This window comes from Prunus mume, linkage group LG8, assembly GCF_029339155.1.
Source record: "Prunus mume cultivar Tortuosa linkage group LG8, ASM2933915v1, whole genome shotgun sequence".
NCBI lineage: Eukaryota > Viridiplantae > Streptophyta > Magnoliopsida > Rosales > Rosaceae > Prunus > Prunus mume.
This window is the reverse complement of record NC_142705.1, coordinates 21,514,481-21,533,084: the sequence shown is the minus strand read 5'-3', so window position 1 is coordinate 21,533,084 and position 18,604 is coordinate 21,514,481. Positions and strand designations below refer to the sequence as shown.

Sequence of the window (18,604 nt, the reverse complement as noted above, 5' to 3'; positions counted from 1 at the left end):
TATGGGTTGGCTAGAAAGGCTCAAAGGAACGAATCAAGGCCTATATCACTTCCTAGGATCCATGTGGTTCATGAAATATGCCTCAAATAGATAATGAAAGTAGTTCTAGCAAACAATTTAAACATCCTCAAATATTTGACCAAAACAAAGAATAATGAGATCACAACGACTTGTAGACGAGAAAATTATAGAATAGTATATAACACTCAAGAAAGAAAGGGATAGGCTCAAAAGCTCACATAATAAGGGTTATATAAGTCTACACTAGCCTTATTTGGGAATTTAAATCATGTGAACTCCAATCGAAAATCATATTAATATGGCTATGTGCAAAAAGATTTACCAAGTCTAATCACAAGAATAAGGCTAACACAAAGATAATGTAAAGAATTATTGTCATGCTCACAACTTCTTGAAAGTAACTTGTAAATAAAAGTCAATCTCATCATAGAATTGGGAAGTGACTACTACAAACAAATAAAAACAAGACTCAAAGTAAAAGAAATTATTTTTTTTTTTATGACATTTTTCTGATTTTTTTATATAAATATTTGAAGGAGAGACAAAATTAGAAACAAGACAATACTCAATCACCCACAACTTAAAATAAACATTGTCCTCAATGTGTAAAATAAAGAAATAAATTAATGGATAATCAATTAAAGAGAGAGGGTTTGAGGACTTCCCGGGTTTTCTAGGTGTGCGGAGGGGCAAGAATTTGTTGAAGTGAGAGGAGATAAACAAGGCAACGAACTCAAACACCCACAACTTGTGTCTTTGAATGCCAACGGACTAGTAATAGCTCCTAAAAGTCTCGGACTGTGATGAGATTAGAACGAAATTGAGCTGGATATGTAATCATGAAAGTCTGGAAATCTGACATTTAGCAACGAAAAATCTGATGAACACCGCGGCAAAAAACTCTTTAGTGACGAAAAATCTGATGAACACCGTCGCTAAAACCTCTTCGGTGACGAAAAATCTTCAAATTCTGGGCAGAACAGCAGCTGCTGTTTTTAGTGTTTTAGGACCTTTTTTGAGCTTCAAATCATCCTAAAACATAATGTAGGCCATTGGAGGCCCCCAAACCTGGTCCAAATCGTCAGAATAACCATTCTAAACATGTTGGTGGCATCGGATTGACCTGAAAAACAGCAAAAAATAAATTAGGCAGAAATTCTAGTTTTGACCAAAATAAGAACATAAAAGCTATTTTTCTGTTTTATGGTATCTAAACTCGCCAATCACCAAAAAACTTCTGGAACACATTTGAAATATGCTGCAAACACCCTAGGGCTATAAAAATGTGAAATTTTTCTTTGGAACACAAAATCCATTGTTTGATGAAGCAAAACATAACAAAAACAAAAATTTGAAAATTTACGAGAAATCACACATAAACTAAAACAAAAGTTAAGAATGGTTGGGTTGCCTCCCAAGAAGCGCTAAGTTTAAAGTCTTCAGCCAGACGCGGTTCTGTAGATGATTAAACAATAGATGGGGGTGGTGCATCCACAAGCATGCTCTCTTTTCCAAGCTCAAAAGATTCATAGTATGGCTTCAAGCGATGTCCGTTCACTTTGAATATGTTTCCCATCTTGTCATTTTGAATCTCAATTGCACCATGAGGGAAAACATTAGTAACAACAAAAGGACCATACCATCTAGAACGTAACTTACCTAGGAATAGCCGAAGGCGTGAATTGAAAAGCAAGACTTTCTGCCCTATTTCAAAGGTCTTCCTTTGAATGGCTTTGTCATGAAATGCCTTCGTCTCTTCCTTGTAAATCCGTGCACTCTCATAAGCATCATTCCTCATCTCATCCAATTCATTCAATTGGAGTCGCCTTGCATCTCCAGCCTCTTTCATATCGAAATTGAATTTCTTGATTGCCCAAAATGCTCTATGTTCAAGCTCAACCGGAAGGTGACATGCTTTACCATAAACCAAACGAAAAGGAGACATACTAATGGGGGTTTTGTAAGCTGTCCTATATGCCCATAATGCTTCATTAAGTCTCAAACTCCAATCCTTTCTCGTAGGGCTCACGGTTTTCTCCAAGATTTGCTTGATTTCTCGGTTACTAATCTCCACTTGTCCACTTGTTTGGGGATGATAAGGTGTCGAGACCCTATGTGTAATTCCATACCGCTTTAAAAGTGCCTCAAATGACCTATTGCAAAAGTGAGTGCCTCCATCACTGATAATGGCTCTTGGTGTTCCAAACCTAGAAAAGATGTTTTCCTTCACAAAGCTCAAAACAACTTTTGAATCATTAGTCCGAGTAGGAATTGCTTCCACCCATTTAGAGACATAGTCAACAGCAAGGAGAATGTAAATAAAGCCATAAGAGGAAGGGAATGGTCCCATAAAATCAATACCCCACACATCAAATATTTCAACAATAAGGATAGGCGTTAAAGGCATTTGATTCCTAGAGCTGATGTTACCGGTTCTTTGACATCTATCACATGTGGAACAATAAGTATATGCATCTTTGAACAAGCTTGGCCAATAAAAACCACATTGCAATACTTTAAGGGCTGTTTTCTTAGGACCAAAATGTCCACCACATGCAGATAAATGACAAAAGGTAAGTATAGAATTAAATTCAGATTCGGACACGCACCTTCTAACAATCTGATTTGGACAATATTTCCATAAGTATGGATCATCCCAAACATAATACTTACTCGTTTTGACAAGCTTATCCTTTTGAGCTCGAGTGAGATCCTCCGGAATTAGTTTTGAAGCCTTGTAATTGATAATGCCAGCGTACCAGGGGTCCTTGGCTTCGAGGGTGAAGAGTTGCTCATCGGGGAAACTTTCACGTAGAGGAAGCATGTCCTCTTCTTCATTGGATCCTTGCACCAGCCTACTCAAATGGTCAGCCACCACGTTTTCACTCCCTTTCTTGTCTCTAATCACCAAATCGAATTCTTGAAGCAAGAGAGTCCACCTAATCAGTCTTGGCTTACGGCGTCCTTCTTTTGGAAAAGGTACCTAAGCGCTGCATGATCAGAGAATACAATTACTTTTGTGCCAATAAGATATGATCTAAATTTCTCTAAAGCTAAAATAACAGCAAGCAACTCCTTTTCCGTAGTTGAGTAATTCAACTGAGCATCATTCAAAGTCCGAGAGGCATAATAGATGGCATGTGGTACGTTGTGCACTTTTTGTCCAAGTACAGGCCCCACTGCATAATCCGAGGTGTCACACATCAACTAGAAGGGAAAATTCCAATCTGGAGGTTGTATAATAGGGGCAGACGTTAAAAGCTCCTTAAGCTTGTTAAATGCAGCCAAGCACGCTTCATTAAACTCGAATTCCACATCTTTGCCAAGCAATCGACATAGGGGCCTTGATATTTTTGAAAAGTCCTTGATGAAACGCCTATAGAACCCTGCATGTCCTAGGAATGACGTAATCTCCTTCACAGTTGTGGGGGGCTGCAAGCTTTTCACAACATCAATTTTTGCCTTGTCCACTTCAATTCCCCTACAAGAGATAATGTGACCTAATACAATACCTTGTTGTACCATGAAGTGACACTTCTCCCAATTGAGCACTAAATTGCATTACTGACACCTTTTCAACACTAGAGAGAGGTTGTGAGGACAAATATCAAAAGAATCACCAAAAACTGAAAAATCATCCATAAATACCTCTATTATCTCCTCCACCATATCAGAAAAAATTGACATCATGCAACGTTGAAAAGTGGCAAGTGCGTTACATAAACCAAAAGGCATACGCCTATAAGCAAACGTACCAAATGGACAAGTGAAGGTGGTCTTTTCTTGATCTTCCAGAGCTATGGCAATTTGATTGTATCCGGAGTATCCATCCAAGAAGCAATAATGACTATGACCTGCAAGACGCTCAAGCATTTGATCAATAAATGGTAACAGAAAATGATCCTTACGTGTCGTGGTATTGAGCTTTCTATAATCTATGCATACTCTCCAACCCGTTTGAATTCTTTGAGGCACCAACTCATTGTCTTCATTCTTCACAACGGTAATTCCGGATTTCTTGGGAACAACTTGGACGGGACTCACCCACTTGCTATCCGAAATGGGGTATATAATTCCCACGTCCAAAAGCTTCAAAACTTCCTTCTTAACGACTTCTTTCATCACTGGATTCAGCCTCCTTTGGGCTTCCCTTGTAGGTTTCGATTCTCCTTCCAAAAGGATCCTATGCATGCACTTTGTAGGGCTTATTCCTCTGATGTCTGCAATGGTCCAACCTAGGGCAGTCTTGTGCTCCCTTAGAACTCGAATTAGTTTGTCTTCTTCGGATGCACTCAAATTAGAAGCAATGATCACAGGCAGCGTCTTTTTGTCACCTAAATATGCATATTTCAAGTTCTCCGGAAGGGGTTTTAGCTCAACTTGTGGTGCCTTCACAATAGAGGGAACAAGCTTATTAGTAGATAATGGAAGAGACTCAAAAATAGAGTTAAACTTACCTCTTTGGGGAGGCAAGGCCTCAAGTATATTCACACTTCAAGTACAACTATGTTCCCTTCTTTATTCACTGCTTTGGGGCTTTGGATGAGTGCCCTCTCCAATGGCGTCTCTCCTTGTGATGCACTAAATGTTTCTTGTACCATTTGTTCAAGTACATCTATGGAAAAACAAGCATGATCATCGTTAGGATATTTTAAAGCATCAAATACCTTAAACTCCACGGTTTCCTCATCGAATGCCATTGTGAGAGTGCCTTCATACACATCAATTTTTGTCCTTGCTGTTCTCATGAATGGACGTCCTAGAATCAATGGAAGGTCTTTTCCAGGAATAGGAACTTCCTCCATCTCGAGCACTAGAAAGTCAGCTGGAAAAATTAGCTCATTCACCTTGACCAAAACGTCTTCCAGCACTCCCTTAGGATACTTGATTGATCGATCAGCCAATTGTATGCTCACGGAAGTCTTCTTAAGCTCACCTAAATTTAAAGATTCAAAAACAGAAAAAGGCATCAAATTAATTGAAGCACCTAAGTCTAATAAAGCATGTTCAAACCTTCGATTTCCAATGAGACACGGTATAGTAAAACTCCCTGGATCCTTTAGTTTAGGAGGCAATTTACGCAATAGCACATCTGAGACTTCTTCACTCAAGGCCACGGTTTCATGCTCCTTGAACTTTCTCTTATTTGTACAAAGGTCTTTGAGGAATTTTGCATAGCTTGGAATTTGTTGGATAATCAAGCAAGGGAATGTTCACTTGCACTTTTCGGAAAGTCTCTAGGATATCCTTTGAAACTTGCTCCTTCTTTGAATTCAAAAACCTACGAGGAAAAGGAACTTTTGGAGTAATCGAATGATTCACAAGAGAACTTACCTTAGAGTTGTCACTTGGAACCGTAAGCTTGGAAAAGGGGGCAGCCACTGTTTTGGTTGAATTTCTCTCCTCCTTGTCAACATTTGCCACCTCTTTTCCACTTCGAAGAGTAATCGCCTTTGCTGCTTCATGGCCTCCATTAGGATTTGGAATGACTTGGCTTGGAAACTTTCCTGGCTCTCTTTGACTCAAGGAGGCTGCAATTTGTCCAACTTGGTTTTCAAGGCTCTTGATTGCTGTAGACATTTGTGCCTGTGTTTGCCTTGTTTCCTACATAAAACCTTGAGTGCTTAATGCCAAAGAATTAATTAACTCTTCTAAAGACTTACCTTGCCCATGAGGTGGTGGTGCATTTTGTTGAGGAACAAACTGATTTTGTTGAATTGGGGCTGTTTGCACATTTTGGTTGTTCTTCCATCCAAAGTTAGGGTGTTGCCGCCTCCCGGATTATAGGTGTTAGAAAAAGGATCATTTCTTGGCTTTTGTTGCTGCAATAGTGTGCTTGAGCCATCTCTTCTCCATCACCATACAAACTTGGACAGGACTCCGTAGGATGTCCGGGATTAGCACACACGGCACACACTTGTGCTTGAGGGATTAATTGCTTAACAAGGTTAGTCAAATTAGCTATTTGAGGACCAATATCACTAGCACTTACCTCATAAACACCTGCTTTCTTTGGGGGAGCTCTCCGGTAATTAAATTGTTGAGAGTTTGCTGCAATGTTCTCAAACATCTCCTTAGCTTGAGTAGCACTCTTGTTCATCAAGCCTCCTCCACTAGTAGCATCAACCATCATCCTCTCCGAATCAAGTAATCCCTCATAAAAGTATTGCATAAGTAGCCAATCTTCAATTTGGTGATGAGGGCCCGAAGCTAGGAGTCTTTGAAACCGATCCCAATACTCATGAAATGATTCTCCATCTAGTTGCTGCACTCCCATGATCTCCTTCCTAATATGGTTAGTCTTTTGAGCTGGAAAGAACTTTGCAAGGAACTTGGAAGCCAATGCTGTCCATGTGGTGATAGATGCACTAGGTAAAGAATAGAGCCACTCCTTGGCTCGTTCCTTGAGTGAGAATGGAAACAAACGCAATCTGATTGCCTCATCACTAATCCCTCCATTGTGCATAGTTGCGCACACAGCAAAGAAATCCTTGATATGTATGTGAGGATCATCCCCAACCTTGCCATAGAATTGTGGCAAAAGGTGAATGGTGCCACTCTTGATCTCAAAGGTGGTTGTAGTGGCTGGATATGCAATGCAAGACGGCTGGTCCAATGCTTTAGGAACCGTGAAATCCTTCAAAGGTCGGGTGAGGTTGTTAAGTTCCAACGCGTCTCCCATCTTGATTGGAAGTGTATCTTGCTTATTTTTATCTCGACGAAGATAACGAAGTGTGTTCTCTAGTTCAGGGTCGTATGGTATAAGCTCGTGACTCTGTGAACGACGACCCAGCATATACCTGAAAATTGAAAACAAAACTCAATTAGATTGACAATCCCCGGCAACGGCGCCAAAAACTTGTTGGTAATTTTTAACAACAATATTTAAAACATTGCAAGTGCACAAATCAAATGATAGTATAGTAAGCAAGCAAAGGTCATTCCCACAGAGATTGTAATCTAGAGAGATGTTTATCAATGTCACGCAACGAAAACACAAGGACTTCCACACACACGCCAACACCAAGGGGGGTTTTGATTTGATTTTGTGAATAAAACAAAATAAGGAAAACAACAAAACATAATTTAAATTAGAGTTTAAGAGAAATTGGTTTATAATCAATCAAGAACAATAGCTAGGACACACTATCCACCTCTAACCAATCAATCAATTCATAAACAACAATAGATAATCAATTTCTAGCAAGCATATGATGACGACACTCACAACAAGATCATGGCATTTGACTCGAGTTGTATGATTCTCTCTTAAGTGCATGTAAAGTATATGGCATTTACATCAATACGTGTATTCTTAATTGAAATCTAGTATGGCATTTACTCAAATTAACAATCAAGAATCCATTAAGATCAAAGAGAATATGAGTGTCACAAAAACCCTAAAACATGGCATTTGTTATTAGGAATTCAAGAATCGATTTCTCATAACTAGTTCTTAACCCAATTATTCGTTGCAAACAAGAACACATTCAATATGGCAATTGACCTATGTTCTACAACAATTTAATTCCAATACATGCTTCAAAGTTAGCTACTCAAAGAAACAAAATATCAGAATTCACATAACATAGAGAAACCGAAATCATCACACTTGTAGAAACTGAAAATCCATTCAAACTTGTTTATAGAATTGAAATCATGTTTAGGGCTTCAAGATTAAGCCCTAACTAACAAGAAATTAGTTACTCATGCTCTTGGCTGAACTCAAAAATAAATACATAAGAACTGAAACTTAAAAGAAGAAAGGAAAAGAAAGAACTCGTTGGCAGCTTTCTCCTCTTACGCGGTTGATCCCTTTTGGACGTGAATCCCCTATATCAGGGCCTTGGCTGGCCTTTTATATCACTTATATCAAAGGTTATAAACCCTAAAATTGACTGAGAGTCGTCCAAGAAGTCTTGGTAAACAAGGAATCCAAATAGAAAAGTAAAAATCACAATTCCTAACTCCACAGGGAAATACAGCTCAGCCCAATTGTCACACGATTTGGGGATCTTTGGCCTTGTATAAAAATTATTAAAAATATATTTTAGAAAGATAAATGTCTTATCTTTCCAACCATATATAGCACGTAACTTGGACAATTCAGGAAGGCTTCCGTTCTTCACATTCACGTAACATGTACGAAACTGTCTTGTCTGCACGTGGGCTAACTTTACTTGTAATACTGTACCAATTGGCTAGGTAGAAAATTCTAGAAAAATCACAGATTGAACTTCAAGATGTTAGCTTTCATCTCCAATTGGCCTTGCACTAAAATTCCTCCAAAAAGTTGATTTTTCCTTAAAAACCTTCTAAGAGCGCAGAAAAGCTGAAAATCAGAAAAGTAAAGTAATAAGCCCTTTTTAAATCTAATTCTCCTACAAAACCTAAGTAAAAAGAGTACATAAATGAGTATATTTATGGACTTATCACCTAGCATGCTCAAACTTCCAATATTGCCTCAAGAGTAAAGTCCCAAAAATCTAATGTTTAACAAAGCAAGCTGCTGTTTAGGCTTAATTCGGCACGCCCAGTCCAAAATCAAAAAGCCCATGTCAATTTTTGGCAACCACCGGAATTCTCCTTATGTTTGGGCCAACGCTCTGCACGACAGCCCATTTTTACAAAAGCCCACAAAATAGAAGACAAAAGAATGGGCCTTGATTCCAGAAAAGCAGCCCAAACCAAACAAAAGAGACCCATGTCTTTTACAAAGTGGCAGAGGTGTAAAAAACACAAAGTAAGTCAATGAAATTGCCAATTAAATAGAAATTCATCACCAAACAGGTCGATGAAATTCTAAAAAGAATTTGATTGGGCCCAGCTTCTAAAAATCTCACCATTGATCTCAATCCCAGAGTACAAAGTCAGCAGACTTTTAAAAAGTCTATTCACAAAGAAAACCCACGTGACTACCTGACTTTGAAAAGTCAAAAATTTCAACTAGAGTTGATGGGGAATTAATGAAGGCATGTCTTAAACATGAAAATTTCTCCGGTCTTTACAATAAAGGAAGAAGATCAAAGTCCCTTTCTATATACAAAGAAAAGTCTGCTTCAAAGCAGGTATCATTTCCAAGGGATAAGCAAACCACATTTTCTAAAGAGATAAGTAGGGAACAGAGAGTTGTTCATCAGGAAAGCAAACTAACCATCACGACAGATTGAATTCTTATTGTCGTTTGAAATTTCATAGTATGTCAGTATTGTCATGAAACCGTCGTTGTGAATGAAATACCATAACGGTTTAGATGGTTGACTTAGATGACTGTTTTATTTTACTTGTTTTACAAGTTATCTTCACTCATTCACACACACACACACACATACACTCTCTCTCTCTCTCTCTCTGTGCAATTGTTTTTATCTCCAATTCTATTAGATAATGCTGGTTTTTTGTCAACTTTTTATTTCTCTACATTTTGCATTTGATTTAGACGACAATTTTTTGCTTTGTGACGTTTGAAATTGTACACAATGATGGTGTTTATTTATTGTCGTCTTCATTCATTTACTACGTCAATTTTTTCAAGGAACTGTCAGTTGAATTTAAATACCACGATGGTTTGTATGGTTTAGTTACTATCATTTATTTTACTTTTGTACAAACTATCTTATATATCTTCCTTTATTTCTTGAAACATGATTTCTCAATGCTAGACTTGCTACCAGCTCTAAAAGCCCTTTGCTATTATGTTCAAACAACATTGAAGGATGTTGACAAAACCATGAGAATTACAATGGCAGAGGAAGTGTTTGTTTTTTAGCATGAAACTTTCATCTTGCATGAAGATATTTTTCAGTTTGCATCCATGGTTGAGATAGGAGCCACTGTCATTGCTGTATACATAAACCTAAAAATCCAATTTTCATTTTAAAATTCACTTTCTTTAAAATAAATAACTCATTGGATTTCATATGTTTAGGTACCTATTTGACTTCTTAAAACTGGTAAATATGGTAAACCTTGTTGGCCTTGTCGAGCTTGCCCAAGTTAGCACTCAATGTGGATCGTTATCTCAAAGATCACGGCATCTAGCAAATCACCTTAAAAAGGCAAATGGGGATCAAATTTTATTGGTGCCTTATAATCTAGGGTTAGTCCCCTTAACAAGATTTTCTTTGTAATTAGGCAGCAGCTCTAAACTATTTAACCTATCCTCATTTTGTTTAGGTGTCATTGGGTGTTGATGATTGTGAGACCAAAAAAGGAGACTGTATATTATATGGATCCATTATCAAACCGCACGGTTGACGAGGAATGAAAACATGTAGTGAACACGTAATGTGTGTTCGTAGGCTAAAATATTTTTGATTAACACCTTGTTGTCTTGAAACAGTGCCATCAAAATGTATAATGCACACGTAGGCAAACAATCTCGCAAAATAGCCATTTGGAATGTACATATTTTTTTTTGTAATTAGTGAACAATCAATGACTGAGGAGATGTATGTGTATATGAATGACTTACCATTGAACATGAAAGTAATTCACTAAACCAACGTCCCATGACAGTGACAACAACATGATTATTTCATACACTATCGTCTTATGAAAGTTGAAAACAAAACATCGACTGTAAATCAACAACGACTGTATCTACCCACATATAGACGTCTTAAAGGACTACAACAGCAATAAATACATAAAAACTGACGTTGTAATGTTAAACAACGTCAGTATTTACCCTCTTAGAGGCGTCTTAAATGACTGCTTCGGCGATAAATACATAAAAAAGGACATTATAACTTCGAACAACGTCGTTATTTACCCACTTATAAATGTCTTAAAGGACTACAACAACGACAAATATACAAACAATGACGTTGTAACTTCAAACAACGTCGGTACTTACCCACTTATAGATGTTTTAATGATGGAAGATGACGGCAAATGTATAATAAGTGATCTTGTAATTTATAAACATCGGTTCTCACCCAATTGTAGACATCTAAAGGGACTAGGACGACGGTAGGTAGATAAATAACGCCGTTGTAAAGGCATACAACGTCGGTTATCTCTCAATATCGCATGCAGCCATCTCGCTCTCTGAATCTCTTGTTACGACATGCGTCAGAAATGCGGGAATAAGCCTATGAGCACTTGGCACATGTCATTTCCCATTAATAAGATATTTTTTTTAATTGTATTAAATTCCTAACATTCATAATAAATTCAAAAAAAAATCCAAAAAATAAACCGACAACTACTATGCACTCATTGAGAGATTGTCTTCCCCCTAAAGCTTTGAAAAATGTAATTTATTTATAAAAATTATAAATCATAACAAAAGTCAAAATTGTTTGTAGACAAAGCACAATAGTACTTATACTTTCATTAACCCTAAGGTCTGTGTGATCCATTGGTTGCCATAAATACAAATATATGAAATTTAGATTTTAGCCCTCTAATATAGAAGGCATTGTCGTAAGGAGTCCATAGCAATTTTTGGTTTATTTTTCTCATACTTATGCATTTTTTATATAATTTTTGTAAAATAAAAATAAAGAATTTAGGGTTTAGGGTTTAGGGTATATTGAAACGATGCCAGTTTCCTCTCGACGGTTTTTGGTCAATTACACCCTTAGTCACGAGCGTTCGAATCCCAGGAAAACCAAAGCCCACCTAATTATTTTATTTTTTAAGACATCGGTGTTAGTTTTTGCACCTTGAAAAGGTTTTACTATGGTGTGACCCATATATTACCGCCATAGTAAACTCGTACAACTGCCCTATACATGTTATAACCGTTGTCTATGTTGTGACCTTCAATGGTGTTTTTTTTATTGTTGTTGTCATTGTTTAAAAATGCGGGCCTTTGAAATATTTGACAATGATCTAAAATTTGCAGAATTCGCCCTTCCCTCGAAAACATTTCGCTCTTTCTCTTCAACTCAAATTCTAATCTTAATGTTTTTGCTCTCCATCCTCCGTCATTTTATATTGCGCTTTCCCTCTCGCGGCATTGGTGATATTCTCTGAGCTCTGTCTACCTGTAAGTACAAACCCTAATCTCACAAACTTGTCCTACTTTATTTAATGATATTGCGTTATGGGTTCTTAAGTACAAACCTAATCCGACCTGCTTCTTAAATCAATTAATGATTTCGTTTGTTTTGGTAGATATAGGTTCTTAATATATGTTTTGGGTGCTATGGGTTCTTAATAAATGTTTTGGGAGCTATGAATCGGGAATGGAATCTGAAAAACCCGTTTAGCGTTTGCATGCTTTTCATAATAACTCTCTATTATGGGTTCTTGGAAAATAACTTGGAATTGGAGATTTATTTTCTGCGTTTTTGTATCCTAGACGACGGTCATTGGAGCAAATCGTCGTTTGTATTGTGAGTATTTAAAGGGAAATGGTTTTGAGTAATGAAGCATGAGAAGAAAGGAATTTATAAAATATTTAGTTATATGTGTAGACAATGGAATTTTAGTGTAATAAATCCCATTGGACGAGAAAATAATTAGGGTTTGGTGGATTAAATTGTGGGGCCCATTATTCGCCCATGTGGCGTGTGACTCATCAAAATTGGATTAGTTGTCAAAAAGTGACACGTGGCGACATCCGATGGAGTGCATCAAACGGTTCAAGATGAAGACAAAATTAAGGGAAAGAATCTTCTGTGATTAACTTTGATTTAAATCAAATATTAATTAGGTCAATCAATTGAAGATAATCTGGTTAAATTGTCAAATTATGGGAATTGATTTAAATCAAATCAAAATCCCACAAAACAAGGTTTTAAATGGGGAAAGTTATCTAGGTTAAGCATCCTACAAGGGCCTATAAATAGGAGACCTCAAGACGAAAGAAAGGGCAAAAAAAAACCTAGCATTGAGAAGAAGCAGAAAACTCCCCGCATTCTTCATCTACACTTTGGAAGAGCCACCAAGCACAACAAATACGTGCCGGTTCCTCCACCCTAGAAAATCCAAAACACCAAACAAGCCTTGTGCTACCCGTTTGATCAAGATCAAGTCTCTACGACCCTTGCATCAAACACAAATTTTCTTTACACATTTTGGAGATCGAATCAGAGGATTCAATACAGAGATTGTAACCCTAAATTTCATAAATACAAATATTATTTTGTACACGTGTTCTTGTCTCATTTGTCGCAGGAAATTCGTGTTTACAAATTTGGCACGCCCAGTGGGACCATCTCTACCTCTTATCTCTTTTTCCAGTTCCAAAATCAACCAACACGCCAAACACGATGGCCTCTAAGAAGATTCAAACCGTTCTTGTGGCGAAAGGGAAAAGCGTGAGCGCCTCCTTCTCAAGCGGAGATTCTGCTGGGGTCGTCACCCGGAGTAAGGCCAAGGCGATATCCTCAACTCCACAGGTCACTTCCATATCGACTCAAGCCAAGGCGAAAGACGTGAACCGAAGGCATGAACCGTTATCAATCTGGCCTCTTTGGGGGCAAAGAAGAATACCTCCCTGGCGGGTGAGAGAAACTCTAGGAATGAAGAAAAGAGTTTTTCGGGCTCAAGAATTCAAGAGAACGCCCTCTCACTGCTTCGACGACGACTCAAGCACGTGCTCATACCATGGATCCCCGCCTAACGACCAACAGAAGAAGATTGCCTCGGCATCCATAGGTGAGTCTTATTCTATGGCCATGCAGGTTATGGTGACGGGAGCAATGTCTATTAAAGAACAGCTGGCCCATATGAGCGAAGCGGTCACGAAACTGATGAAAATGGTCAAAGAGAAGGATGAGCAGATTGCTTTTCTCATCAACAAGTGGGAAGCACATCAGGATAAGGAGCCTGGTCAAGACGCAAACAAGAAAGGACTACATCATGAGGCTGAATCCAGCGAGAAAGGATTGGGTCATGAAATAGAGTCGGGTGAGAAGTCGCACGGAAAAATTGACGCCGCCTCGGTGGGTTCTTTGTCGGTCCAACAACTTCAGGACATGATCGCGAACACCATCAGAGTTCAATACGGAGCACCTTCCCGAGACACGCTCATGTATTCTAAGCCATACACCAGGAGGGTAGACAACTTGAGGATGCCGACGGGATATCAACCTCCCAAGTTCCAACAATTCGATGGAAAGGGAAATCCAAAACAACACATTGCACACTTCGTCGAAACATGCAACAATGCTGGAACGGAGGGTGACCACCTGGTGAAACAATTTGTTCGGTCCCTGAAGGGAAATGCATTTGATTGGTATGTAGACTTGGAGTTCGAGTCCCTTGACAGTTGGGACCAAATGGAGCGAGAATTCTTGAACAGATTCTATAGCACTCGTCGCACCGTGAGTGTGATGGAACTCACGAATACCAAGCAATGGAAAGATGAACCTGTCGTTGATTACATCAACCGATGGCGTTCATTAAGCTTGGATTGCAAAAATAAGCTTTTGGAGATATCGGCAGTCGAGATGTGCATTCAAGGGATGCATTGGGGGTTACTCTACATTCTACAATGGATTAAACCCCGCACGTTTGAGGAGCTAGCCACTCGTGCCCATGATATGTGGTTAAGCATCGCCAGCCACTCGTGCCCATGATATGAGGTTAAGCATCGCCAGCCACGGAGGAAAGCATGAGCCCGTCATCGAGCATAGAAAGGAGAAAGTCTTTGGACAAAAGATAGATAAGCCGGTCAAGAAGCCTACCAAGGAAGCAATGACAATCAACACTGTCCTGGTCAAAATCTCCACCTGAGATAAGAAGAGGGAAGTCAAAAGGATAGAGTCATCCCAAGAAGTAGATAGACGTCGGCGCACCTTGAAGGAATTGGAAGAGAAAACGTACCATTTTCCTGACTCCGATGTCGCAGGTATCCAGTAGAAAAGTGCTTCGTGTTGAAGGAGCTAATTATGAACTTAGCTAGGCAAGGAAGGATCGAGTTGGATGTTGAAAAAATTGCAGAGGTGAACGTTGCCACAATTGTGTTCAAATCCTTTGATCCGGTGCCGTTGCCCGTATTGTCAAAAAGATCGGAGTTTCAATCTACAAGGAGCATACACCAAAAGACTGGTCTATGTACAAAAGAAGTGGTGGGCGAACCAAATAATCAATGTGGTGATAGCTTTGTTGGTAACTCGTCTTTTGATGACAATGAAGGATGAATGCTCGTTACTTGGCGGAAGTCTCGTACGGTGCATTCCTCAACGACAAAATGCTCAATCAAAGAAGGAGCGGCGAAAGAGAGGCTCACACCAACATTCTAAGAACAAAACCAGACGGATGGTGAGGAGAGACTCTGAACAAGAAGATGGACCATTAATCCAAGGGCCACGAACTCCAGTTATGCTAGGAGAATACTTTCCCAAAGTGTTCTTCGTAAGAGGGCCAACGGAGACAGTCCATATGATAACTTGCTTATCAGGTAGATGACAAAGATGCCTCTGGAAGGAAGATATGAAACTCATGAAGAGCGAAAGGTCTCAACACAGGCAGAAAATCCACCAGCGCATTCAAATATTGAAGAAGCGGTGGAACTCCCTGAAGCCATATGTGTAGCATTGGTAAAGGCATTAATGAACTAAGAAGCTTATCTCCAAAACCAAATCCCCGATAATATTCGAGAAGCTGTTTATCCCAAGAAATCATCCCAAGAAGCTTTACAAACCCATCCCCATTTAACGCAGAAGGCAATGCATCTGTAGCAATCTGCAAAGTTTCATTCTGTGTGAAATGACTCCTACTCAAATGCTCATTTGGAACCCCCTGCAAATTCCTAGCATTTGTGGTGGCAGTTAGTTGAAGATTTGGAGAAGAAATCATCATCATCATCAATAACCTGAGATAATTTTCTTTTGTCCTAGTTGTTGTTTATGATAAAGTCTGAAACTCTTTCATCAAGATTCAAAGAACCTCTTTGGTGCTCGGGAATGAGATCAAGGAGGGGGACAGGCAAAACCCAATGGGAGGTCCAGAAAGGAATAGAATCGCCATTGCCCATCACCCATCTCAAACCTTTGCACAGCACCTGTCTAGCATCCAAAATTGACTTCCAAGCTACAGAATGATTAGATTTTTTCTGCATGCTAAAAAAATTTTCATATCTTAAATATTTTTGAGAAACAACCTTGAACCACCAGTTGGAATGGTCAGTAATGCATTTCCAACCCAACTTTGCAAGAGCAGCAAGATTAAAATGATTGGCCATTCTGATTCCAACGCCACCAAGATCTTTATGCTTGTCTCACTTTACCCTATTTTCATAAAATATTAATTAAAATTTAAAACTAAAGTTCAAAATTTTAAATCAAATGAGATATTAAAAATATTAATATATTCTAATGTTTGGGAGATGGGTCAAGGGTGGATTGTAGCCAGGGTGGGGGTGGGCATAGGTAGTTGGGGAGACAAACAAGAGAGAGAGAGAGAGAGAGAGGCAGTGAGTGGGTTGGGGAGGGGGTAAGGTTTGGGTCGCAGGTAACAGTGAGAGAGAAGAAGAGGACGGGGCAGAGGTGGAGATGAAGAGGAGGGGAGAGGTAGGATGCAATTTTTTTTTTTTTTAAGTCTTCTTTTTTCTAAAAAATTAATTTTTCAGTAACATTTTTTTATGGATTTTAATTTTTAATTAATATTTTATGAAAATTGGGTAAAGTGAGACAAGTATGTATGAAAATGGGGAAAAGTAAGACAAAATGAGTTCCAGGGGGCAAAGTGAGACTCCAATACACTTTAAGGGGTATATCAAAAAATAAGCCGAAAACAAATCCTCAATAATTTCTTTTCACTATTGTTGGGGTCTTTTTTCGTCGAAAGGCTTGTCCGGGCTTGTTGATTCTTGGACCGCCATAGAGTGGTGAATCAAGCCTTCGTTGCCCTTTTTTCTGAGTTAGCGAGAACTAGGCTCAAACCATCTCAAGGGAGAAGCAAGTCCTAGGGGAGTACTTTGATCTTCTTCCAGCGGCTGTGTGTTTTGTGCTGATGTTTCCGACAACTAGACAAAGAGTTGGAGATGGTGCATTGATGTTGCACAGGCTTGGCATAAGAGTTTGCGTTGGTGAATTAAGATACTACTAGGCTTGGCATGAGAGGCTTGTGGCATGGAAGCTAAGAGAAAATGAGTATAAAGAAGGGATTAAGGCTTGACATTTTAGTGTTTTCGGCAGCTAGGCGAAGAGAGTGCGATGTCTACGTTTTCTTACTAAAAAGGTAATGATTATGGTTTCAGCTTAGCTTGAGAGGACATATGTTTTAGATTCTTTTGGGATGTTGCTTTTTGAGAGGGAGAGAGAGAGAGATATATATATATATATATATATATATATGGGTGTCTCGAGTAGATTTCCAGCAGCTTGACGAATGCTTGGTCGTGCTTTTGCATGGTTGAAGATGACTTGCTGATGTTGATATGAGATTATATGAGCTTGGCATGACTCAAACCAGCAATACAGATGTGCCATGCAATAGTAGAAATGGCAATCCGTATCGAAAGCCGAAAGCTAAAAAGAAATAAGGGAGCTTTAGTTTTAAGACACAATATAGCTTTAGTTTCATCTAATTAGCATAAGGTCAAAGCCCAAAAAGTAGTACCTATAATTTCACAATAATATAATTAAAAAATATCAAAATTACACACAATGCCACTCCTTTTAAGGCAAATACACTATGCCAGAAATAGAAGATTTTGTGTCATTAAAGGGACTCGAACCTTGAGCCTCAAAGGAGGACGGCTCACTCACAAACCACTACACCAAACTTGTTTTTTGTAATATTTATTTAGTTACACAATATCTATATAAACAATCAACAGTTCAAAAAAAATCATTTCAACACATATTCACCCAAAAATTGCAAATAAAAACATGAAATTGCAACAAAAATACAATGTAGATATCAATTATGTAAAAATAAAAATAAAAAAAACTGCAAACAAAAACAAAAATTAATTTTATAGAAGCAAAAATTGCACCGCAGAGTGGGAAAAAATAAACGTGATGAAAGTACTAGAGCACAAACAGAAACTAAAATACAGAGTCTGGGAAAAAATGCACCTACTAATAAGTGAGGAACTGAAAGTCAAAACCATGGTGAAAGTACTAGAAAATTATACAAAAATATCTAACCAAACAGCACCTCAAACTCAAATCTGATAAAAAAAGCCAAAGTAAAAAATAAAAATTACATCAAAGAGTTGAAAAATCAACTTATAAAAAGCACAAAATAACTAGAAAATTAAAATAACAATTTGATCAAGAATATACATACCTCAACAACAACAACAAACTGAGCTTCACATCAAAACATGAATACTGCAATAGAAGAAGATCGACAAATGTACTGCAATTTCTAGAAAAACCAAAAGTTCTCATATTTAAGTGGGATTTTAAAACAAAAACAATGTAGATATCAATGATGTAAACAAAAAAAATGCAAAAAAAAAAAACTAATAAAAAACTAATTTCATAGAAACAAAAACTACACTCCAGAGTATGAGGAAAAATAAATATATTAATAAGTGAGGAACCAAAATGGTAAAACCATAATGAAAGTGCTAAACGGAAATCAGAATGCAGAAACGAAACTGCAATACGTAAATGGAAATCAATGAGTTTGGGCAAAATGCTCAGTTCTAGAGTTAAACAAAACAAAA

General features: G+C 38.2%; 2 protein-coding genes across 2 annotated transcripts; one reads left to right on the top strand and one right to left on the bottom strand.

Annotated features, from left to right (window-relative positions):
• Nucleotides 1-1,486: 1,486 nt before the first annotated feature.
• Nucleotides 1,487-6,817, bottom strand: LOC103326881 (uncharacterized). Its single transcript, XM_089043386.1, is given in 6 exon segments — nt 1,487-2,977; nt 2,980-3,521; nt 3,975-4,473; nt 4,527-5,217; nt 5,219-5,625; nt 6,014-6,817. Coding segments are annotated over 6 exon segments (4,434 nt in total).
• A 6,430-nt stretch (nt 6,818-13,247) lies between these two features.
• LOC148915038 (uncharacterized) lies at nt 13,248-14,558 on the top strand. The gene has a single exon (XM_089043385.1). It carries the CDS (start codon nt 13,248-13,250, stop codon nt 14,556-14,558), a length of 1,311 nt encoding a protein of 436 aa, XP_088899511.1.
• Nucleotides 14,559-18,604: the final 4,046 nt, after the last annotated feature.